This window comes from Colletotrichum jinshuiense, chromosome 2 (genome assembly GCF_051148585.1).
Source record: "Colletotrichum jinshuiense chromosome 2, complete sequence".
Lineage (NCBI taxonomy): Eukaryota > Fungi > Ascomycota > Sordariomycetes > Glomerellales > Glomerellaceae > Colletotrichum > Colletotrichum jinshuiense.
Window position 1 is genome coordinate 240643 of NC_139309.1, and position 23705 is coordinate 264347.

Sequence of the window (23705 nt, forward strand, 5' to 3'; positions counted from 1 at the left end):
TCCGCCACCACTGATGGAGAAGACCTCAAATAAAATCTTTGATGCCGAGTCTCTATGTTGGCGACCGAAGCTTTTGGGACATCTGAGTTTATGCCAGTACAGGTCATCGGCTAGCGCACCACGTTTCTGGAGACTGTGTCGTCTAAGTTGAGCGCGCGAGTTGGCTGCTGCTGCAAGCTGTCTCGTTGTGTTCTTTCTCCGCCGGCCCAGCGACAGCAAAGCTCGTCAATACCGTACTTGATCTTGGTGTCATATGTAAGTGTACGGCCTGAAGGACAGATCATCAATGCCATGGGCGCCTTGGGCGAGCTGGGGTGTAATATGTGAGCCGGACCAAACAGGAGACGAAGATCATGAGAGGGGTGTGTTCAGAAAACTTTGGGTCCTGTGCTCACAGTTGATATTGCCACCGATGTTTCTACATGGCCACCACGAGCTACAGTAATAGGGTTTATCGGGAATGGGCAAGATAGCTAGATCCAAGGCAGTATAATACTGCCGTATATCACCAAATGAGCCTACGATCATGCGAGAAGCCACTCTTATTGTTCAAGATATATCTCCATGTTATATCACAATAATTAGGGATACGTTGGCTACAACCATTGTCGGCCGTAGTATCAACCTATAGACCGGTACCGACCTATGGATGATACAAATGTCCGAGCAAATGACTGTGATCGCACTCTGATCAAGTGTCTTGTAAATGGATCTCTCCGTGAAGGAATGCCAGCCAAAGTGACATTACATCTGAGGTCATCATTGATATTAAATAAAAGTACAGGTTCTCAAACTCGACATGTTTCCGGTCTAAGAGCTACAGCTGCACTGGATAGCTCTCTTCAGCTTCGGTACATCCCCGACCCAACGCTCCTCCTCTTGCTTATCACCCTTGTATTCCTGGCCGTCGAATTCTGCGCCGTCCCAGCTGTCTTCGAAGGGATGCAGCGCCATCTGCATGACCCTCCTCAGCACATCCCTCTCGCCGTCCTTCTCAACCCTCTTGATGAGCTCATCCAGCACCCAGCCGCGGGGCACAAAGTTGGGGTTGACGGCCTTCATAGCCTTCTCGCGCTCGGCGTCTTTGTCTTCGCCCCAGTCCTCGACGACGCGGGCGCGCCACTTGCCCAACCATGCTCCGACATCCGTACGGCCCTTCGACTCGCCGCCGGCGACGCCCTCGCTGTGGAAGAAGCGCGCGGCCGTTGCGCTGCGGGCCTCTTCGTCAACGATGTCCGCAAGCTTGACGGAGCTGAGGCGGCGGAAGAAATGGTTAAAGTCTAGTTCGTGGCTCTCCATGGTGTCGAGGAGGTTGCTGAACAACTCGTCAAAGTCGCTCTCCTTGAATTTCTTCAGACCCAGACGCAGGATCATCAGGCGCTTGTACTCGGCCATGAAAAGCGCCTTATACTCCTCACCGACCTGCATGATGAGCTTCTCAGCCCGGCCGACGAGAACCTCGGACTGGCTCTCCTCAACACCCTGGTTGACGAAGGTATCCTCATCCACGCCAGCTCCAGCGCCAATGAGCTCGCCCAGAGCCTCGCCGAAGCGAACAAGGTTCCACCAGATAATGGTAGGCTGGTTGCGGTAGCTGTAGCGCAGGAAGTGGTCGTCGTGGTTCGGCGTGTAGGCCGGGTCGAAGTTGTCCATGAACGCGAAGGGGCCAAAGTCGATACTCAGGCCCATGATGGAGGTGTTGTCCGTGTTCAGCACGCCGTTCATGAAACCGTAGGCTTGCCACTTGGCGACTGTGAGGGCGTTGCGACGGGCGACTTCGCGGAACAGGCGGGTGAAGCGGTTCTCGGCAGAATCGTCTGGCCCCTGGACTTCCGTCGCGGGGACGCCGCGCGCAGGTTCCAGGGACTCGGCAGGCTTGTCTGGGTCTTGGAGGCGAGCGGGGAGAGCTTCCCAGCCGCCGAGGACGTCTTCAGCGACGTATGTGGCCAGCGTGCGGATGAGAGCGCGGTCACCCCTCGCGCGAGGAAGATCGAAGTTGCCAAGACGGATCCAGGACTGCGCAAAGCGCAATACAATGGCGCCGGGCTCAACTGTCTCGCGCCTCACCTTAGAGTCGGGCAGAAGAGTCAGGGCCAGAGCGCGCGTGCTGGAGATACCAAGGGCGTGAAGCGCCTCGGAGACGACGAATTCGCGAATGCTAGATCGCAAAACGGCCTTGCCGTCTGCGAACCGCGAATACGGCGTGATGCCCGCGCCCTTCAACTGCAGCTCATACCGAACCTTGGTCTCCGGGTTCCGTGTCTCGAACAGGGAAATAGCGCGCCCGTCTCCGAGCTGGCCGGCCCATTGTCCAAACTGGAAACCGCCATAGCACTGCGCCCAAGGGTATCCTCCCTCAAGCTTCTCCTCGTCCCAGCCGTGTAACCTGTTCCCGGCCACGGTCTGCTTGAAATCTTCCGTCTCCTCGTCCCCTTTTTGTATACCAATGTCTCGCATCGCTGCCGGGCTGACGGCGAGCAGCTCCGGGTTCTCGGCGGTCTCGGGGCGCACCCAGGTGAAGGCGGCATTGCGGACGCCGCGCGGGGCGATTTGGTCGCGAGGGGTCTTGTGCGAGTCGGCCGGGGTGGGAAAGATGGAGTCGGGCGGAAGGGAGGATGTGTAGGTCCATGTCTTTGGCAAGTCTCCTATCGGGAGGCCATGGCTGTTTGTTGACTTCGTTGTCGAACCCGGGCCGCTGGACAACTGGGCCGCCATGAGGGGCAATTTGAAAGCTCTTGGGACGGCTCGACGGGAGAGCAGTCGCGATAGCATATACGCAGATTCACGACTCAATGGGCATGCCAAACGGATGAGGGAAAAAAAGTCTATTGAGAGAGGCGAAAGGAAGAATGAGGGTATCTAAGATGCCAAATGAAAATTGAGAACCAAAAAGAAAAGACCCGGAGAAAATCTGCTGGAGGGGTATTTGCTAATGATACTGGCCTGTAGTGTAAGCCAGTGTTAAGCCGTTGGTGACGAGGTACCATCCGAGCTTCAGTGGCGATTCAAACCCCCCCATGCTGACCTAAGCCGAAATTGGGGACCTGGATAGAACCTCGGCGTCCTGGTCACCGGTGGCAACGTATTCCGATCCCGGAGTTAATTATTCATCAAGATATTCCAAAATATTGCTGTGGTTCTGCTCGGTCCCCGGCCCAGGTCCGAAGGGGTCCAGTTCGCCCTTCTACAACACGTTGGAAAGCCCACGGCCCGTGTCCCGGCCGAAGGTCCCCATCACGCAACTGCTCCAACACTGTCGTCACCATGGGCGTCACTGCGAATCACCCCGCTATCTCGGCAATTAGCACGGCCTCGCAGCTCCAATTGGGACAGGTGGGGTCCCAAAAACGTGCTCCGTACGTTTGTGACAGCCTGAAGCTCTCCAATGCGTAGTAAGTGATGTCAATTGGATGTCTCGGCTGTTGCTGGCCGACTCGGCGGGCCATTTTCTTGTATTATATACCGTATGTCATGGAAACGAGACAGGTGCAGAAATCATGGCGGGGTATCTTGCATTGTCTCGTCCCATTGTGTTGAGAGCCAATGCCCATGTCCCTCTCCATATCCATCTGAAAGGAAAGCTGATTCCCATCCGATTAAAATACATACCCCTAGCCCTGCTCCATCTTGACACATCCGGAACCTAAATCCATTCCGTCGTCTTCCGCCTTCCGTGCATCGGCGTATGTTCTTGGCCTGAACAGCTTTAAGACTCTCTACTTATCATCTCTATCTTGACTTCAACACTGTGTCTTTCCGTCCCCTCACTATCAACCTCAGAGACGCAACATGAACTCAATTCTGTCCACCTTCACGCCAGATGCTTCGGGTACCCCACCCAAGCAGACGGACTATATCCCATGGCTCACGCTCAATGATGGTAATCAAATCCCAATGGTAAGCTATTCTCCTTTTGAAGGAAGGATCTCCGTCTCCACCAGGTGATCTATGGCTCGGTAATGCGTGTCAGCGCCGGGTTGTGCTCGGCGCCAGCTCCGGTCGACTCGCTATGTCTTACTCTCATATTGTGCCAACGAGCTCTTATGCTGATGCGCTGGTAGCTCGCTTATGGTTTGGGCACTGCCAACTACAAGTCTGAAGGCGCCGGCTTCGATGAGAAGGTCGTCGAGAATACTGTGACGGCAATCAAGGTTGGGTATCGTCATCTGGATGGCGCAGAAGGTATGCAAAAGTACTCCCCTCCTTACATAGCCTCCTAACGAAGTTCAGTCTATGGAAACGAGGAAGAGCTTGGCGAGGCCATCAAGAAGGCCGGCGTCCCAAGGGAGAAGTTGTTTGTTACCACCAAATCCAGCGGAACCAATAAGCAGGACACCGAGGAAGCCTTTGCAACCTCTCTGAAGAAACTGGGTCTTGACTACGTGGACCTCTATCTCATCCATGCTCCCTTCTTTGCCGACTCAGACGAAGAGCTTCAGCAAAAATGGGCAGGCCTGGAGGCCATCCGTGAGTCCGGCAGGGCCAAGTCCATTGGCGTCTCCAACTTTCTACAGCCCCACCTCGAGGCCATCTTGAAGACGGCCAAGATTCCTCCAGCTATCAACCAGATCGAGTTCCACCCCCATTTGCAGCACGACGGCTTGTTGGATTTCCACCGCGAGAACAAGATTGCCGTGTCGGTCTATGCTCCTTTGACCCCCATCACGTCGAACATCGAATCCCCCGTCAGGACAATCTGGAACAACCTGGCCAAGAAGTATGGCGTGAGCGATTCCATCATTGGACTCCGATGGTGTATCGACCAGGGCCTGATCACCATCACCACTTCGTCTAAGGAGGACAGGTTGCAGAGCTATCTGAACCAACTACCCGCCATCAAGCTTACGCCTAGGGAGGTGAAGGAAATCGGGGAGGCTGGCAAGTCCAAGCATGTCCGGGGATTCTGGAAGGCCAAATTTGACCCTAACGACACCCGCTAAGCCTAGGCATCTTCTCTATGTCTTCGGGGATCAGAATCCGGGTCATAAAAGGGTATTTTTAGTATTAAAGTAACAAGTACCGAGCAACCCAAACGTAAAACCGCAGTTGCGTGCATCTTTGCCGGTGAAAGTCTCACGACTTCGTCTATGATACGCATCAAGCTCTGAGACAATGGGACGAGAAATGGCTTGAGTTGGCAAGATCAAACGTGTCGGGTCAAGTTGGAGTTGGTTGTACTCTACTGTTCCCTGACGTAGGTCCACCAAACTCATAGCTCGTCGTCGGATTCAGTCTCGCTCCCAGCAGGTGCCGGAGGGGCTTTAGCTGGAGGACCCTTCTTTCTGCCGAAAGGTAAGTCTCTCCTTGCTGGAGGCTCAGACTTTTTTGCTGGCTTTCCCTTCTCGTGAGACGGTGCCGGCTCCTCCAGCTTTGGCTGGTTCTTGGGGGCTGGTGCCACCGGCTCGTCATCGTCCTCGTCATCCTCACTAGCCGTCTCGTCCTCATCCTCGGTTGTGTCGCGCTGCTGGTCTGATTCTTCTGGGATCGGTTCCGTACCATCATCGACTTCCATCTTCACAAACCCTTCGTCGGAAGAATCGTCGTCATCGACCGGGGCCGGTGCGGCCTTCCTCTTGGACGGCCTGGACTTGTCTGCTGCATGGCCTTTGCCTGTGCTCTGGGAACTTTGTACTTGTTCCTGCGCTAGTTTGCTCGGCTCGACGGATGCGGATGCCAAAAGGCGCTGCTGCTGTCTGATTTTGACCTTCTTCTCATTCAACAAGTCGCGGAACTTCTCTAGCAGTTCCGACTCATCGGCCTCCTTGGCGGCGATTAGCTCATCAAGCTGAGCTTTGAGCTCGCGCACGGATTCCTCGAGTTGAGTGGCTTTCGCGGTTGCAGAAGCTAGAGCCTCCTTAGCCTCATTGGCTGTCTGCGCAGACAACCCGCACCAGTCGAAGAGTTCAATCAACTCGCGCGGGCTATGGCTTAACTCAATGGTGCCGAGTCGTTGCTAGAGACCAGCCGTCAGCCCGGCCTCCCGGAAAACAAGGCTGGGAGGAGGTTCGAGCAATTGACACTTACCGTGAACTCCTTCCCCTTTTTCCGAACAGTCAGAGTAAGAGCTGACTCGTTTTCAACGGAGGCAAGTACTTCAATGTCGTTGGCTGGTTCTTGTCGGAAGACGGCGGCCAGGATAGAGACCCATTCATCTTCCGCACACGGACAGTTTTTGACGCGCAGCGAAGCTACTTTATCGTGACGCACTGCAAGGGACGCCTCCCATTAGCCACAGGGCTTCGTGATCGCGGTGCATAAGTTGGCCGCATGGAACATCGACGGCCAAGACCCACTCGGCCGGGTCGCGGTGATCTTCGGCCAGGAAAGCAGCATTCAACTCACATGAGACAGCATACGGCTCCGCGCCATCGGTTCCCACCAACTTGACATCCAAGGGTTTTGATCGAGTAGGCGTAACCTGGACGATGACAAATGCGCCCTCGCTGTCCGACCGTGGAAATCGGAGGACGTGCTCAGGTGTCATGGTTCAATCAATGTGTAATAGATTGACCTTGAGGTGTCCTCAGTAATAAGTCCAATGAGAAGGAGTGGGTGTATTCCGGGATCGAGCCAGAGGGTCTCCTGCTACTGTCGATTTGTTGATTTCGGTTGTTTAGTCTCGGGGATTACGGTATTGTTTTGAAGGGTTGGAATTTGAGGTGCTGCCACTTTGGTTTGCAGAAGCAGATTGATTGGGTGGGGGTTCAAGACGGGCGGGAAATGTGAGACCCAATACTGAGTCCCCGGTAGTGGTTGGTATGTTGTGACAACAGCTCATCCAATTTTATCGCCTCGCAAAGGTCAATGGCACTGGCAGGAGGACTGGTTCGACTCGTTGTCGAAATATGCCTACCATCAAACCATCCGAGGCAGTTAAATACGGATGTGATGAGAAAGGCACTCGTGTTTGAGTCACGGGGAAGTCCTCGAGGGGGCCTGGGCTAAAACTAGGCAGCTGCGGCGCTCAGACAGGCAGCAAAAGGGGAGTTTGATGGCTGGTTGAGCCGAGGATGGCAGGCAGCTTGCTTGGTGCAAAGATGACAATGATTACCGTGATTACGAGATTGAGCAATAACCTGAGGCAGCCTTGGAATCGAAAGTACCTTACGGGAGGGACGGGAAGGAGGAGGGCACGGAAGATTGGGAACGTAGTGTATTAGTTGGCAGTTGCTATGGCGGATGCTGTCAATAATCACAATAATAAACAGGAAGCTATGGAGAGAGCGTCCTTTGACGTACTATAGTGTGTAGGAAGACAAAGCAGGAACGGCCAGCCTTCGATAGCGTATATCCTTCAGTAAATAGCCTCATGCAATGCCCGTGGTGAAGCCAATGGAGTGCACGTTGGGCCAGATACCCTTTTCCCCCTCTCCCCGAGCTGCAGTTGCTGTCTGTCCCTGCCTCTTCCCGTCCCTTCTGTCCCCCATTCAAGCGAAAGGGTAAGGGGAGTCGCGCCTCGAACGCGTCAGAATCGTACAAGTGCAACCGTCCCCGCATCTGATGTCTGTTGTCCAATCAATATGCCATCTGATGTCCCCGCTATATCACGTGGCTCACTGGGGAAAAAATTCATGATTCACTGGAAAGAGCCCTGTGGCCCCTCCCCAAGGCTGCATCCTTTGCATTCCCACTTGTTCTGCTCTGTTGTCCAGGTGTGACTCTTTCGCCAGCGTGCAGTACGTAGCCCAGTGGGAAACCCACTCCTGCACGCAACACCAGCCACCCACCACACCACCTACTGCGCTCTGCGCTCGCTGCTCCTGCAACCTGCACTGGTCTTGGACCACTGCGCACCACTAATTTCTGGACCCAGCCCACCATCTGGCCGACCTACCACCTCGCTTTGTTTGCCAGGCCCGGTCCATCGACCCCAGCTTCCCAGCCATTTTTGCTTCACTTCGTCCAACGAGGTCACCAACCCAGTCCTCCCCCCGACCTCACGAGTACCCTGATCTCGTTCTACTCCAGCTCGACAAACGTCACCCTCGAGATTGTTGGACCCTGTTGCGCATCACCCCTTACGGCCTCTCTTGGATGACCTCCACTTGCTCTGCACCTGTTTGCATCACTTGCAAATCATACTACTAGTAGCCGACACTACGCACATTCCCGAAAACGACGATACCTTACTCGACTCATAACATTCGACGCCGCCATTTCTACGCCCTCCCACACAACGAGAAAACTTTTTGCGCCCCCTCGCGACTCTCGACGATACACAACCCACCGCTTGCGACGACCATAACCACCCCCCAGGATATGACGACGGGCCGAAGCTGCTGTTATTGTTGACGATATGATCTTGCTCCATTGACAAGCAGAACAGCGCTGTCGGGAAGACTTCTGGGCTACGACTACGGCCTCCTAGAACCCAATTCAATCCTGCGCCCGCCAAAACAAAGCAACCTACCAAAACATGGAACCTCTACGCCTCAAACCACGCCAGCCGGTGGCGGAGCCCGATATCGAAGACTGGGATGATGACGACTTCCAGATTGACACCGAGGATCTGACATTCCGGACCGCATCCACCACTACAAACCTTCCCCCGACACGGCGCGACTCTGCGTCTTCGCATCTCTCCTTCCGCTCCGACCTCGAATCGATCTTGGACGAGGAGACGCACGTGCATGTCCCGGGCGACGACGAGAAGTCGACCTTGGACGCAATTGCCGCTGCCACACAGGCCGGCATTCCGATACCCAAAAATGTACCCTCTTCCGCTCTCATGGGCGGCACTATCAAGCGACTAGGCGGAAGGAAGATCAAGAAGATCATGCAAGACGACTGGGAAGACGATCTGGTGCTTCCAGACTCAAGTCAGGGCCTTTGCATCAAGCCTCAGGACAGCACCAAGTTCCCAGACATGCTCAGGCAAGTCAGCGGCGGCTCCAATCAGACCAGCCCGACGAAACCCATGAAGACGCCACCGGCGGTCTCGCTGTTGGACCGAAGAGAATCGGTTGAATCCAGGACGAGTACGTTGTCAGGGGCACTCAACTTGGAGAGGTTCCGTGACGACGACGACGATGACGACTTTTTCGGCGACGGTTCGGAAACTATCAAAGTGTCCAAGACCCGGCCACCCAAACCCATTTCACTTATTACTCCGCCAACGCCTCAGAAGAATGATCTGGCGTTGGACGATGACTTTGAGAATGATTTTGAACTGCCGTCAGACGGCAAGTTGAAGCTTTCAACCAGAAAAGACATCCCGAAGACGCCGTTATCATATGCGGACGACCTAGACTGGGGCGAGGGTAGCCTTGGTACCCGATTTGGAGGCACTCGCAGAGACGGCCAGTCCAATAGAAGCTCTTCTGTCTCGGCCATGAGCCCCAGTGTATCAAGCTCATTTACCGCCGAGAGTGAGGACGAGACGTTTGATGGTCTCGTTCTCCCGAGTGGCCCGGTCAACTTTGGAGAGAGATTGAACCGAAGGAAGCTCAGTCGCTCTCCTGTGCGTCCGGTGGAGGAAGAGCCGCCAAACCTCAAGACGCCGCAGCCACGGACTTCGCCGGAGACTGAAGACATGTTCGATGGCCTTGATGTTGGTGATGGCGACGTCTTCAACTCTGGCAAGCTTACCCTCCATCGCAACATTCGTGTGAACGCCAATCGGCCTCCAAGCCCAGCGCGGCCCAAGACGGCGATCTCTTTGACATTCTCCAATAAGCCCACCCCATCACGGCTGCCACGGCCTAATCACGAGCGTCATGAGCGAGCTCACTCTGCGCTGGAGCCTGTATCTGAGAGTGGCGGTCCTATTTTCGCTCGCTCGCGAAGATCTCAGTCTCGTATGGGCCATTCGTCCCAATCCTCCGTTACGAGCATTCATAGCATGCCAACGCCAACGACACCTTCGCCTGCCTCTTTGCTCCCTTCAACACCACGCAGAAGGGAGCTTGGTTCCAGGACGTCGACAACCTCGCTGCGAAATGAGCCCACAACTACCAGCTCGCAGCTGCTGAGGTTTAAGCGATCTCTGCCTGCCATGAAGGCGTCTCATTCACCTGCCAAACCCATCACATCCCGCTTTGAGCGACCGCCATCTAGGACTGAGGGCCATCGTTCACAGTCAGGGATGCGGCCCAAAACACCAACCGAGAGGACTCGGCCCGTTGTAGAAAGCCATGCTGCTCAGCAGCGACGCCCTTTCCTCCCTGCTGGGGCCTCTCAATCCCAGTCACAACACGTGACCTCAAAACCTTCTCGCACCTTCCGGCGCCATGATTCCGAGGCTTCTCTGGATTTGCGGCCGACATCGAGGGCGTTTTCCAGGTCAACGATGCGCTCGCCAAGTCCCAAGAGACTCAATCGCCATTCGGACCACATTACACACGACGGCCTGTCTTTCCGCACACTCACCAAACCAAACCGAACTCGGAATTTTGGCGACGGTCATGAGTTGGATGCATTCGATGATCTGCCTACTTCGGCAAACTCAGAAGCGAAATTCGTCAGGCAACCTGTGAAGGCACCACTCCGCAACAAGCTCTACCAGAATGTGCTTCCCGATCGGAATAACACGCCCTCCCCGGCTCCTTACTCCCCTGCGAAGTCTGATTACACGCCCCATTTTGCCCGCGATACCCAGGCTAGCCGAATCGCTCGGGAGACCTCGCTTGCTCAAAGAGCTCCATCAGGCCCACTGGCGCCTCTCACCGCGTCGCGCGTCTCTCAGCTATCGTCTAGAAACAATTTCAACCCCGGACTGCCACAGCCTACAGTACGATCGAAGAAGAGGAGGAATCCTCCTCAATTGAAACCCCATCTTATTTCAAACATGAACAAGGACAAGACTCCACAACGTAAGTGCAACGGCTATTTGACTATACATTGCAATGCTAACATCAGTGCAGACCTCCAAGGCATGTTTTACAACCCGGAAACCTACCGCTGGGAAGGCAACGAAAACGTTTTGAATGCATTCGACCCCCCCGCATCGTCTCCCTCGACAGCGTCGGTGCCGCCTCATGCGGCACGAGATAGAGAAGCTTCGACACCCAGGCCGGCTTTGATCACGAACATCAGCCATACGAAGGGTGTGCAGGTTGTGGGGGGCATGGTTTTCGACCCACAGAACATGTGCTGGCTTAAGCTCGGTCCACAGACAAATCCAAAGTCCGAGACACCTGATCCTATGGACGGCTTCAACGCATTGGATGATGACGAGGATGTCTTCAAGGACATTCCTGACCTTGACGATAACACGGGCGATTCCAAAGAGCCGGGCCGCGTCAGCGAAGTCAAGGACGAGTGGCTGGTCGGAGAAGAATTCGACGTAGGGCCAGAGTTCGTTCGAAGACAGCGAGAGGAAGAAGACAGGTGGAGGAAGAAATGCGAGAAGTGGCTAGGCGTCGGAGACCGCGACCGCGACGCCTGGCGGTGGGCCATCCGCGACATTCTGCTTCACCAAAGGGCTGCCCAGTAGACCTCATCTCACAAACAGCATTTTTACTTCGGCCGGTATTTTACGCTTTTTCTTCATACATACATCACTTTAATACCGCTGACGACGTCGACCTACAAACGACGAGGCGAATTACGACGGAGGCGTTTGGGAGAAGGATTACGAAGAACAAACAATATTTACGACAATTCCGGTAACGACTTTCTGGATTCCTGTGTACAACAATATACTCCGAAAAGATCATGAATAGGCTTCATGACATACGGCTTTTATGACGAAAAGAGGTCTGACGGCGAAGGGAACGCCAACCTCATGACAACAGGGAGAGACTATGGGAAGAGGGACCTGATACCATCCAGACCCTAACTGGATAAATGGATCATGATGAAGCTAGGAAATGCATGTTTTTCACGCCGTTATGTTTTTAGTACAATGCTTCACGTTTCTGCATTGGTGTTTTTATTTTATTTTTTAGAGCAAAAGGGTGGCGGCACACGAGCCTTTTTTCTTCCATCACGGTGGTCAGGGATAGGTCGATGCCCAATCCATGGTGACGAGACGTTCTTGATGAAAAGCTTTGCTTAGACTTATTTATTTTGGCTTCGGCGTATTGGTTCAGATTATAACCCATTCTTTCTTCAATTCTCTTCGAGGCCAGCTGGCTGGACCATTTAATTCAGACGTGAAGGCATACATACACATGATCAGGGACGACGAGCAATGTCGAAGACGCGACGATGGGCTTTTTTTTCTTCATTGTCCCATACTGTTTTATTTTTCCGAATCCCTTTTGAGCTCCGACTCCCTAGTAGTAGGTAATTATAATGCGACGACAAACGGGTTCGAACTCGATCCCGGACATGAATGATGCTTCTTGTCTACTACAAAAGATACATTGAGAAAAACCCCCTCCCACCCTCCAGCGATGCCTCGTCCTTTTCTTTCATCCCTACTTTTTTCTTTCATACTCTCTCTATTTCGCGGCCTTCTTCTCCTTCTTTTGCTTGGGGCTCTTGCCCTTGGGGCTCTTCTCCGGGGTGGCGGTGGTGCTTGTCACCTTCTTCTGCGCCGGACTCCGCTCGGCCTTCTTCTCCTTCTCGGCTGCTACCGCCTTGTCCTTGCTCTTGTCCTTCTTCTCGGGGGTCTTCTTCTCAGGAGTCTTCTTCTCGGGAGTCTTGCTCTCGGGGGTCTTCTTCTTCTCAGCAGCCTTCTTGTCGGAAGTCTTCTTCTCGGGCGTCTTCTCGGCGGGCTTCTCAGCCTCAGCCTCAACCTCGGTCTCGGACTCGTCGGACTTCTTGGCCTGCTGCCTCTTGTCCTTGGCGGACAGGGCGTTGGGGTCGAGACCTCTCCTGCGCATGGCGTTACGCTTGGCCTTGTCGATGTACTGCTCGTCCTCCTCCTCGTCGAAGCCGCCGAACTCCTCGCCCTTGCCGGAGGAGACGTCCTCGTCGTCGGTGATGGGAGCGCGGTCGATGACCTCGGCGCGGCCCGAGCTGGAAGACTCGGACTTCTCGGCCTTTGCGGGCGTGGGGCCGATCTTCTGGAACTTGGCGACGAAGAAGCCGTCGACGTTGTAGGTGTGGGGGTAGTAGCGGCGGGTGAGCTTGAGGGAGGCGTCGAACTTCTTGCCCATGAAGGAGGTGAAGCCCTCGCGACCGAAGGGGAGGTTGGTCTCGACAAGCTTGACGTTGGGGCGGCGGGAGAGTGCGTATTGGACAACGGCCTCGCTGTGGAATTTGTTAGCTGTCTTGTCCTCTGTCATGTAAGAAACGGGGATCTCAGGGTGGTGCTTACTTCTCCTCGACGGTCACGGAACATGTAGAGTAGACAATGTATCCGCCAGTCTTGCTGTGGTGGTTGACAGAGTCTATGGCAGCCAGGATAAGCTGCTTCTGCATGTGCGGCAGCAGCATGAAATCCCTCTCCGTCTTGTTGGTCTTGACGCTGGCATCCTTGGCGATGACACCGGTACCAGAGCAGGGCGCATCGAGCAACACACGGTCGAAGCCACCCATGGGCTTGGGGAACTCACGGGCGTCGTAGTTGGAGACGACGACGTTGCGGGCACCCAGGCGGTGGATGTTACCGATGAGACCCTTGGCACGCTTCTTGCTGGGATCGTTGGCGACGACGATACCGGTGTTCTTCATCATAGCGGCCATGTGCGTCGTCTTACCACCGGGGGCGGCGGCCATATCCAGCACGCGCTCGTTCTCCTGGGGCTCGAGGGCCATGACGGGCAGGAACGAAGACGCAGCCTGGAGGATGTAGTGACCGGCGAGGTACTCGGGCGTGGCACCCAGGGGCACGTTGCTCTCGAAGACCTGCAGACCGACCTTGGACCACTTGCCGACAGGCTCGAGGGTGACACCACGGCCGATGAGGGCCTGGGCGAGGTCACGGCGATGGGTGCGGAGGGTGTTTGTCCTGAGGACGACGGGGCGGGCAGACTCGTTGGCCTCGAAGAAGGCGAAGGCCTCACGGGGCGAGAACAGGTTGAAGAGCTTTTCGGCGAGGTACTCGGAGTAGCCGTAGTACGTGCAGATGTCCTTGATGAGCTGGTTGACGTACTCGACGCGGGAGCGGCCTTCTTCGTGGAGCTTCGCGAAGTCGTCGAGCACTCTGATGTTTTCGGTGATTCTCGTTCTCAGGAGCTGCAGGTCGGGTGCCAGCAGAGACTTGGACTTGGACGCCAACTCGTCGTCCTCGTCGTCCAGGACGTGGGGCTTGTCGCCGTCAATGTTGGTCTGCAGACCCATCTCCTCGAGTTCGGCCTGCGCGTCCGCCTCCTCGTCGGCGAGCTTCTTGTCGAGCCTCCTTGCGAGACCCTCAATGTTGGCCTTTGTGAGCTTCTCCTCGCCGTCCGACTCGTCCTCGTCTTCCGAGAACATGTGCTTTCCGCCGCCTCCTTGCTCCGGGTCCGAGTCGTAGACGGACTCGTCGGAGCCCAAGAAATCGTCTCCAAGAGCCGGTGCGTCATCGAGATCGGAGAACTCGTCAGCCTCGTCGCTGAAGTCCGATCCGGCGGCATTGAAGTCGCCAAGGTCGTCGTCGTCCGACATCTCTTCGTCCTCGTCCTCAGGCTGGGGCTTCTTCGACCTTCCGTTCGCCTTGAGCGCAGGTTTGGCGACAGCCTTGGCTGCGGGCGCCTTGGCACCGTTGCTCCTCTTCGCATCCAGCTTCTTTGCGGCGCCATTGGCCTTGGGCGCGGGCTGCTTGGTCGTTCTTCTCTTCTTCGTCTCGGGGGCCTCGACGGGCTCTACTGGCATACCGGCCTTGCGCTTCAACTTTGCATAATGGGCCTCCGACAGGGGTTCGGGAGGACCCTGCTTCTTCATGCGACGTCCGACACCCATTTTGACCGTTCAATTCGTGGCGGGTTTGGGTATTGGGGAGAAGGGTATTGTAGGGGGAAAAAAAGGTTCGAGATGTACGGTACCGTCTGGTAGGTCGGTCGCCGCAAACTGTAGGAAAAAAAAGTTCACTGGATTAGAGCGGTCCCCCCACCGAAACTTTTTCCTATCGCGCACAGGCCATGTCCGATAAGATTGGGATAGCGGCACCGATAAAGCCACGCCGCCAGACTCGTTCGAGAGCTCCACACCCCAGCTACGCCCCGCCATCCCTCCTCAGTGCGCAACTGAGCAGCAGGCAAGACACACCGGACGAAGACATCTTCAACGTTCAACCTCCAGCCTATCCGTCCCGCTTTTAACCTTTACCGTTGTTCCTCCCTATTACCCACACGACCTATAGCTCCCCAAACTCAATCCGACAACCTGAACACTCCCAACTCGCTACCCTGCTGCTAGCACCACCCGCAAATATGGCCGAAGTTGTATTCGCAAGACAGTTCCTGGCGACCTTGGAGTCGCGGCCGGCCAAGCTTTCGGCCGACCATGTCGAGGACCCGAAGAACTTCCCGTCTCGCCCTCCCGTAAGTCGCATCCGACTCACTGTTTGTCGAGAGTTAGCTGACGTCAGCCGCAGTACATCCTGCCCAAGATGCCCAAGCCTATGAGCAAGCCCGCGAACCTTGCGCCAGGCCAGGAACGGAGCGTCAACGTCACCCTCAAGTCCCTCCGCAACCCCCCGTTGGACATCAAGCTGTCCGCCCAGTCGCTCAACACCTCGATCCTCGACATCAAGACGGCAGTCGAGTCCCAGTCACGGATACCGGTGGACAAGATGAAGTTGCTGTACAACAAGAAGCCGGTCCCCGACAGCAAGGTGCTGAAGGACTTGCTCACGGACGACCAGTCATCCCTGGAGTTTTCGGTTATGGTCATTGGTGGAGCCGCGGCAGTCAAGCCTGAGCCGGGCAGCGTAGCGAATGATCCCGCCCAGGGAGATATTGGCGAGGCAGCGTTGCACACGGAAGAATTCTGGAACGATCTCCAGGGCTTCTTGCTGCAGAGACTCAAGGATGAGAAAAGGGCAGGGGAGCTGTCGGCGCTTTGGCGCTCGACCTGGCAGGCAAAGAATTCATGATGCAGCAATCACGGAGAGCGGTGTTCAAGCATAGTTAATGGTCTAATAAAAAAAGGTGATTTTTTTGTCATCGGGCAACAACAAGAATGCTCTGCATTCCGGCAAGAGATGTTTTCCTATGGCACTGTGTTGGTATAGCCAGGCGGGCAATCAAATCTGGAAATGTACTTGTCACGCCTCAAAAGAAACTCGGAGTGGAAAGCTCTCGATCCCGAAATCGTCAGGGGAGACAGTGGCCCTCCATATTCATCGTAAACTCTCCATGATCGTCGTCAATCGTCCCGGAAGACTGCAGCCGCCAAAGTGTATGCTCCGTCTCGCCGCATAAGGAAGGGGGTGGAATGGAGGCGAGAAATTTAGCCAGCCATGCCCTTGCTGACAACCTTGAGAATGGAGTCGTACTCGATGTCATCGGCGTCGTTGGCCTGGAGCTCGGTCGCAATACCGGTGAGCGAGCGCTTGAGGGCCTCCTTGGAGGAGGCGTAGACCATCTTGGCCTTGGTAAAGGTTAGCGCCAAAGTGCAGTTAGAATCGGGCGACAAGTACTGACCATGACACCAGCATCATCGGGGGACCAAGCGAGGAAGGTAATCTTGTTGCTGTTCTGGGTGTTAGTTACTGGGGATTCCAATTTAGGCGAATGCGGGGGAACGTACCGCGAACCCTCGCCGGAGGCAAGGCTGTACTCGACGTCGTAGACGGCGTAACGGGGGCCCTTGCCGACAGCACCCTGTTGCAATGTTAGCATTGACCTCGAGTATTGCGTCGACGCGGTGACTGGTCACGTACGCTCTTGGACTTCGTCGTGGCGCTGATCAACTTCTGGCGGAAGTTGTCCCAGTCCGCGTCGGCCGAAGCCTCCTCGACGACGATCTCCTTGTTGTCATCCGAGAGCTTGTAGATGATGTACTTGTACTTCTTCTGAAGCTTGAGGTCGTTGTAGGTCGTTATGCACTCCTGTGCGACGGTCGCTCTGGTGGGGAAAATCGGGTTAGCATGCGCCGCCTTGCTGAGGAGGATGGAGCCAGCTTGTCCTGCTCCGCCGGGATCGTCATCGAACGAGCGCGAGATAGCCCATCAAATGGTCGTCGGCGCGGACGTGAGGCTCTGCGGAAGGGGGAAAACCAACCCGGATTGAGACTGCGATTGAGATTAGAATTGCGTTTGACTAGACGGCTGATCCTTGGAAGCTTTTTAGTAACTCACCATGATGCTGGTCTATGGCGGGGGTGTGGCTAGGAGAATGGGCGGGAAAGTGGGCTGAGAGCTGATTAGCAACAGTAAAACGGGAAATTGAGCGAGTAATTAATGGCTGAGGTGCACAGGAGAGAAAAGTGGAAGCCTACTTCGAGATCGAGGTGGTTCGGCCGGGAATTCGCTGCACGGGGTGGTGGCAGAAAAGAGGCAACAGCTTGCGTCGTTGGAGAGGTATCTTGGACAGGAACGGAGGAGTTGGGTCACAGTGGAGGGGAAGCGGGCGAGAAAAACACCCGCATGGTGGGGTTGTTGTCCAGGTGAGATTAGAGCGCACGTGACTAACGCCTGCGTCAGCCACAGCAGGTTGACGAATCCCGCCAGGCGGCAGTCAACAGAACCGAGCCCGAACTGGGAGGTCTTGCGTCTGGGCAGCCCAATGCAACGACTGCATTTACGTGGATTGTCAGATATTCCCAGAACACAATGGATGCCTGGCTTATTTTTGTTTTTTTCTGCGAATGGCCTTAACGGCTGCCTACCTGTCGACATGAAGCCAAGGAACTTTAGTCAACTAAAGTAGCGGCCATAGTCCCCATTCTTTCAGCTGTCAACTTGTCAACGTCACCCGTGCGCACAGTCAATGCCTTTGTTGTTCTTTAACTTGCTTGTTCTTCATCTTACATAACTTGCTAGTGCTATTGTACAATACAGAGCTCTCAAGTCCCCGCGGGGAATCTGCTAGTAAAGGGGGGAAGAGGGGAGATTAGTACAAATGGCCGCAGTTATACATCCTTTCTAATAGTAACACCGTACCCATGCCCCTCGCCCAATTGACCTTTTTTTTTTTAATACAAAGACGGCTTAATCATGTTTTTACATCATACCACCCATGCCGCCCATACCGCCCATGCCGCCCATGCCACCCATGGCAGGGGGGCCCTTCTCCTCGGGGGCATCGACAATGGCGACCTCAGTGGTGCCCAGCAGGGAGGCAACACCGCTAGCGTCAACGAGACCAGTGCGGACAACCTTGAAGGGGTCAAGGATACCGGCCTGGATCATGTCGACGTACTCGCCCTTGGAGCTGTCGAAGCCCTTGTTGAAGTCGTTGGCGTACTCGTCAGTCAGCTTGCCGACGATAACGGAGCCCTCAAGACCGGCGTTCTCGACGATGCTGCGAGCGGGACGGGTGATGGCGTTCTTGACAATGGTGACACCGAGCTGCTGGTCGAAGTTGGCAGTCTTGACGTCCTTCAGGGCCAGGGCAGAGGCCTTGATGAGGGCAGTACCACCACCGGGCAGGATACCCTCCTCAACGGCGGCGCGGGTGGCGTTCAGGGCATCAACGAAGCGGTCCTTCTTCTCACCAACCTCAACCTCGGAGGAGCCACCGACCTTGATGACGGCGACACCACCAGAGAGCTTGGCAAGACGCTCCTGGAGCTTCTCCTTCTCGTACTCAGAGGTAGTGGGGTCGTTCATGACACCACGGATCTGCTCGCAGCGCTGGGTGATGGAGTCCTTGGAACCCTCACCGTTCAGGAAGATGGTGTCCTCCTTGGTGATGGTGATGGAACCGGTGGAGCCGAGCATGTCGGGGGTGGCCTTCTCGAGCTTGATGTCAAGCTCGTCGGAGAAGACGGTACCGTTGGTGAGGACAGCCAAGTCACCGAGGATGGACTTGCGGTTGTCACCGAAGCCGGGAGCCTTAACGGCAGCGACCTGGAGCTGACCACGGAGCTTGTTGAGAATGCAGACGGCGAGAGCCTCACCCTCAATGTCCTCGGCAATGATAACCAGAGGGCGTCTCAGCTGGGTGGAGGCCTCGAGGGCGGGGATGATGTCCTGGACGGCGGAGATCTTCTTCTCGGAGAGGAGGATGAGAGGCTTCTCGAACTCGACCTTCTGGGACTTGGCGTCGGTGATGAAGTAGGGGGAGACGAAGCCGCGGTCGAAGCGCATACCCTCGGTAACCTCGAGCTCGTCAACCAGAGTCTTGCCCTCCTTGACGGTGATGACACCCTCCTTGCCGACCTTCTCCATGGCGTTGGCGATCAGGCGACCGACGTGCACATCGCCGTTGGCAGAGATGGTGGCAACCTGGGCGATCTCCTCGCTGGTGGTGATATCTCTCTTGTTCTTCTGGAGGAATGCGACGACCTCGTCGACGGCAGCCTGGATACCACGGCGCAGGTCCATGGGGTTGCAGCCGGCGGCGACGTTCTTGACGGTCTCGGAGAAGATGGCACGGGCGAGAACGGTGGCGGTCGTGGTACCGTCACCGGCGGTCTCGTTGGTCTTGGAGGCGACATCCTGGAGTAAACGGGCGCCGAGGTTCTCGAACTTGTCCTTCAGGGTGATTGCCTTGGCGACAGTTACACCGTCTGCATCCAGTCAGCTTCTTGTCGCGTTTCTCAAGCTCAATCAAGCTCTACCGTACCCTTTGTGATCTTGGGGGAGCCATAGCTGGACTCAATGAGGACGTTGCGACCCTTGGGGCCAAGTGTCGTCGCAACAGCCTTGGCGAGAGTCTCAACACCAGCCAGCAGAGCCGCGCGGCCCTCGACACCGAACTTGAGCTCCTATATAGCTGGTCAGTATACCCGAGCTGATGGCATTGGCAATGCTATGCGACTTGATGACGAACCTTGTGGGCGAAGCGAAGCTGCTGTCCCAGACCGGCACCGGGACGGAACTTGCTGGAAGCAGAGGAGAGGACGGACGCTCTCGCGCGGGAGGTAAGTGCGCGCTGCATGTTGGATCTGATTATGAGGGTATCTAGATAAGAAGAAAAAATACAGAACCAAGGATTGAAGGTGTCGCCGGGTTGAAACACAGATGTCGCTCCAAGGAGGTGAAGTAAAAAGTTCAGTAGCGAGTTATAGAATTGGAGAAGCTTCCCGTCGCTGGCTCCAAAAATTTATTTCGGACCTTCGGCTAAACGAGGTCCCTTCTGGAGCGCCAGGACAAAAGTGGACTAGCGCAACACAGTGCATTTCCAACGTCTTCCAATGGCATCTGTCTCCTTTCTCTGACCGGTACTTGGTAATCACCCAGTGAACAGTTGCCGAGTTTGACATGGGTTCGACATCGGAGGACATCGGCATCGGGTTCGGCCATTTCTCCTGAGCAACAGACATTGGATGGCATTTCCAAGTCGAAGTCTGCCATCCCAGCAATGTCTTTACCACATACGAGTTACAGTTATATTTAAGAGTGCGGTGTTTCAACATGCTTCTTTTCATAGGCACTAAGATCTCCCCAATTGTTGCAACTATATACTGTACTTGAAACAGTGGAAAACAATGGGAAACGGCCTGTCGGCGCCGTTGCGCCTGGATGGATGCGGCCCCTAAACTCTTGGCTACAATAGCATTGCACCGTTACAAGGGTGAGAATACCACCGTAGGGGAGTTTAAGGCGATCTTCTTCGAACATATATCCTTAATTTCCAACTCGCTTGAGCCAGGGGCATGAGCAGGTGCCTCCTGAATGATGATGTACTCGCAGTATAAGAAAAGATGCCGTCCAGACGAAAGACTGACGGTGTCTCTCAACGGCCAACATCAGCAACACCCCTTTATCTGATAATTCCCCATTCCTGCCATCAGACCGCAATATGAAGCTCTCAATCCTTGCCATCATCGCGGCCTCCACCTCAGTCGCCCAAGGCGCAATCACCTGGACGCTCGAGAAGGCCACAAACCCCACCTCCGATCAAAGCGATGCGTACACCAAGATTGAAGCCGCGATGAAACTGGCCGTCGCGAGGCACGCCGAGCTGGGAAGTGCCAGCAAGACCCTCCGCGTATATTACACGCCCGGCGTGCCGACGGCCGAGGCCAACTACAACGGTGACGTCCGTTTCGGTTCGAACCGCTCTTACATGAATGAGCGGACGGCGCTCCACGAGATCTCACACACCCTCGGTGTCGGCCAAACGAGCGCCTTTAACTCAAAATGCTCGTCTGGCGACTGGGCCACTGCTCTGCCGTTGCTTCGCTCCTGGGACGGGTCCGATGCCACGATTAGCTGCGGCGGCTCACACTTCTGGCCGTACGGGCTCAACTACGATACCGAGTGGAGCGAAACGAATGCGAATCGTCACGTCCAAATTGTCAACGCTATGATCGCTGATGGCATGTGAGGGAAGAAGCCTTCATTTTCAAAATTTCTTGTACAAAGTAGATGTGACATTGATATTAAACGGGGCTGGGCTGGACGGTTCAGACATATGTACATACCTGCGGGATAAGGCGATTCCTAACTAGAACGGCCATGACACAAAGGATTTGGGAAGTTACTGTTTATTGTGTACCTGTTGAGACGCCTGCCCCCATAGTATGGGCACCCTTGTGAGAAAGGCAGAAAGAAGAGACAAAGTCAACCAAGGATCGCAGCCTCCCCTTTCCTTCAATATCTCAAGAATCTGCCCTTTTTATCCCTTCCTTCCCTTTCCTAAAGCAATTTCGCAGCATTGGGCCAAAGTAAACCAAACTCCACATCAACCTAGGCTGTATACCTATATAGCCTTTGTTTGTCCCTGAACGCCACCCCTTTGTGCCCCCAGAGTTTTCATGTAGGCCAACCCTGTATTCACTAATACTCCAGCTCGTTGTTGTCGTTGTCATCGTTGAAGGAAGATTCTACCAGCACGCTGTCAGTCTCAATGATATTATTGATGTCGTAACCTTCCCAGAGGTTGCCATCCCGTGCAGCACTGCCACTGCCGCCTCCATGGTATTCTTCAGCCGGTTGGAGGCCGGTGAAGTCGGCGGCAGCGGTGTGTGCCGTATCACGAAGGATATCGACGGAGGAGGCACCGGGAGAAGCGCCACCAAGAGAATTGGCACCGACAGAATTAGCAGAGTTGCCAGGGTCAAAGCCACCAAGTCCGGAGCCACCATGACCGAACTCGCTGGTGTTGGTATCGATGTTGGCGTAGTAGTTGTAGCTCATCGGCGAGCCGCCAGACACAACAAACGATTGAGGATAGGCAATTCCAGCACCACCCCAGCGGACTTGATTCTCAGGCATCATATGCATGGGGGGTTGCCACAGAACTTGGTAGGGGGCCACAGTACCAAGGGGTGCCATCGCTGGTGCCTGGCCCATCATGGGCATCACAGGGCTGGTGTGGGGGAAAGATGGCTGAACCTGCTTTCCCTTCATTCCCTGCTTCTTCTGCTGCTTCTGTCCGTTATTAGAGATGAACCGAACAAAGGGCTTCTTGAAACTCACTTCATACAGGACCTCTTGCTCCTGCTGGACCTCTTCGGCCTCCTCATCGATATCGTCAGCCTCATTAGCCTCATCGGCTCCATCAGCCGCGGGGTCCTAGCCCGAGCTGGAGTTGCCAAAGTCCTGGTGATAGAACGGCTCTGTGAACGGGACGGCTCTGATGGCGTTTGGGTTCTCAGCAGTTGGCTCCTTGATAAGTCCCCGGATTGTCTTATCGACAGCCGGCTTCTTCCCATGGATAGGAGGAACCATGTGGCCTTCCCTGAGGAGGGATGCCCGGGCGCGAGACAACCACTGGATAACCGCTTGATCCGAGGTTCCGCACTGCAGCCGGTGGACAGCTTGACCCCAAGGCAACTGAATGCCTTGTCGTTTGCATTCGTACTGGAGGTTCAGCAGAAGTTTCACAAGCATGTGAGGCCCTGTGCTCTGAGTCAGCCGCTGTAGTCAACTTTCAGTATGAAAAGTGTATCCCTACGGTTCCATTGGATCAAGTTGCGGCCCTTCCGTCGGCCGTTCTGCTTGAGCTGTGCAGCAGTAGGAGGTTTATGAGTCCAGATCCATTTATCTGCAGACTCGGGGCTGTTCGAAGCCGCAGCTGAAGCTGGAGCTGGAGCTAGAGCCGGAGCCAGAGCCGGAGCCAGAGCCGGAGCCAGAGCTGGAGCCGAAGCAGGGACTGAAGCAGGGACTGAAGCAGGGACTGAAGCAGGAGCTGAAGTGAGAGTCGGATCTCCAGCAAGCTCACGCTTCACAGCATTTTTGCGCTTCCGGATAGCTGAGTGCGCAGTCTGAGGGTTTGAGACCTTCCTTTGGCTGCCCATCTTCTGAAGGCGAATTGCTGTTAGCTAAGGGCGTATCCACCGACAAAGAGAATAAAGGGTGAAGCGATGCTATGAACAAGAAAAGGAGTCTTGTGTGCATCGAAAAGGATGAAACGAGGATATCGCAAAGCGATTGAATCGGGGGAGAGATGAAAGGCAACTTACGTCTGATGGCATCAATGAGATGCTGCAAGACTTGTGATGGAAAGGCCGAGAATAGTCTGATGTTGTCAATGTGACGATCAAAGGTTTGTGATAATCAAGTCGATTTTTTTCCGGAAGAGAAATCTGAGGTGTTGAGAAGAGGATGTAGAGTGGTGCGGTGAGTGTGGGTGGAAGAAGGCGGACGCAGGTGGGAGACGCGACGAGGACCGTGATGGGGCTGCAGGTGAGGCGAGGCGTACGCTATTAGGAGACGCGGGTAAGAATCTACCAGACGTCCTAAGAGCTCAGGCAGCTATGAGATATGTGAGAATTCGCGCTGATGTTGCTAGGCGACGGGCTTGGGTCGTGGGTGTCCCATTTCTCGAGGAGACGTGACA

The 23705-nt window shown here is 55.1% G+C and overlaps 10 protein-coding genes across 10 annotated transcripts; 4 read left to right on the top strand and 6 right to left on the bottom strand.

Moving 5' to 3' along the window:
* Positions 1–810: 810 nt before the first annotated feature.
* EsH8_II_000068 (uncharacterized protein) lies at positions 811–2715 on the bottom strand (the record flags this gene model as incomplete). The annotated part of the gene is made up of 1 exon (XM_083263366.1): positions 811–2715. One exon carries the CDS (start codon positions 2713–2715, stop codon positions 811–813), a length of 1905 nt encoding a protein of 634 aa, XP_083120688.1.
* Positions 2716–3789: 1074 nt separating this feature from the next.
* EsH8_II_000069 (NADP-dependent oxidoreductase domain-containing protein) lies at positions 3790–4940 on the top strand (the record flags this gene model as incomplete). The annotated part of the gene is made up of 3 exons (XM_083263367.1): positions 3790–3897; positions 4062–4182; positions 4231–4940. The coding sequence occupies 3 exons, from the start codon at positions 3790–3792 to the stop codon at positions 4938–4940; spliced, it is 939 nt and encodes a 312-aa protein (XP_083120689.1).
* Positions 4941–5209: 269 nt separating this feature from the next.
* EsH8_II_000070 (uncharacterized protein) lies at positions 5210–6484 on the bottom strand (the record flags this gene model as incomplete). Its single annotated transcript, XM_083263368.1, has 3 exons — positions 5210–5953; positions 6025–6206; positions 6343–6484. The coding sequence occupies 3 exons, from the start codon at positions 6482–6484 to the stop codon at positions 5210–5212; spliced, it is 1068 nt and encodes a 355-aa protein (XP_083120690.1).
* A 1932-nt stretch (positions 6485–8416) lies between these two features.
* On the top strand, positions 8417–11434 carry EsH8_II_000071 (uncharacterized protein; the record flags this gene model as incomplete). Its single annotated transcript, XM_083263369.1, has 2 exons — positions 8417–10811; positions 10863–11434. 2 exons carry the CDS (start codon positions 8417–8419, stop codon positions 11432–11434), a joined length of 2967 nt encoding a protein of 988 aa, XP_083120691.1.
* A 952-nt stretch (positions 11435–12386) lies between these two features.
* Positions 12387–14769, bottom strand: EsH8_II_000072 (rRNA (cytosine-C5-)-methyltransferase NOP2; the record flags this gene model as incomplete). Its single annotated transcript, XM_083263370.1, has 2 exons — positions 12387–13140; positions 13208–14769. 2 exons carry the CDS (start codon positions 14767–14769, stop codon positions 12387–12389), a joined length of 2316 nt encoding a protein of 771 aa, XP_083120692.1.
* A 470-nt stretch (positions 14770–15239) lies between these two features.
* Positions 15240–15904, top strand: EsH8_II_000073 (cell-cycle control medial ring component-domain-containing protein; the record flags this gene model as incomplete). The annotated part of the gene is made up of 2 exons (XM_083263371.1): positions 15240–15350; positions 15404–15904. 2 exons carry the CDS (start codon positions 15240–15242, stop codon positions 15902–15904), a joined length of 612 nt encoding a protein of 203 aa, XP_083120693.1.
* Positions 15905–16260: 356 nt separating this feature from the next.
* EsH8_II_000074 (actin-binding ADF family protein) lies at positions 16261–17113 on the bottom strand (the record flags this gene model as incomplete). The annotated part of the gene is made up of 6 exons (XM_083263372.1): positions 16261–16401; positions 16455–16503; positions 16561–16634; positions 16694–16877; positions 17034–17044; positions 17111–17113. 6 exons carry the CDS (start codon positions 17111–17113, stop codon positions 16261–16263), a joined length of 462 nt encoding a protein of 153 aa, XP_083120694.1.
* Positions 17114–17974: 861 nt separating this feature from the next.
* On the bottom strand, positions 17975–19856 carry EsH8_II_000075 (chaperone ATPase HSP60 domain-containing protein; the record flags this gene model as incomplete). The annotated part of the gene is made up of 3 exons (XM_083263373.1): positions 17975–19485; positions 19542–19683; positions 19749–19856. The coding sequence occupies 3 exons, from the start codon at positions 19854–19856 to the stop codon at positions 17975–17977; spliced, it is 1761 nt and encodes a 586-aa protein (XP_083120695.1).
* An 864-nt stretch (positions 19857–20720) lies between these two features.
* EsH8_II_000076 (uncharacterized protein) lies at positions 20721–21248 on the top strand (the record flags this gene model as incomplete). The annotated part of the gene is made up of 1 exon (XM_083263374.1): positions 20721–21248. One exon carries the CDS (start codon positions 20721–20723, stop codon positions 21246–21248), a length of 528 nt encoding a protein of 175 aa, XP_083120696.1.
* Positions 21249–21700: 452 nt separating this feature from the next.
* EsH8_II_000077 (uncharacterized protein) lies at positions 21701–22756 on the bottom strand (the record flags this gene model as incomplete). Its single annotated transcript, XM_083263375.1, has 2 exons — positions 21701–22438; positions 22496–22756. 2 exons carry the CDS (start codon positions 22754–22756, stop codon positions 21701–21703), a joined length of 999 nt encoding a protein of 332 aa, XP_083120697.1.
* Between the last annotated feature and the right edge of the window lie 949 nt (positions 22757–23705).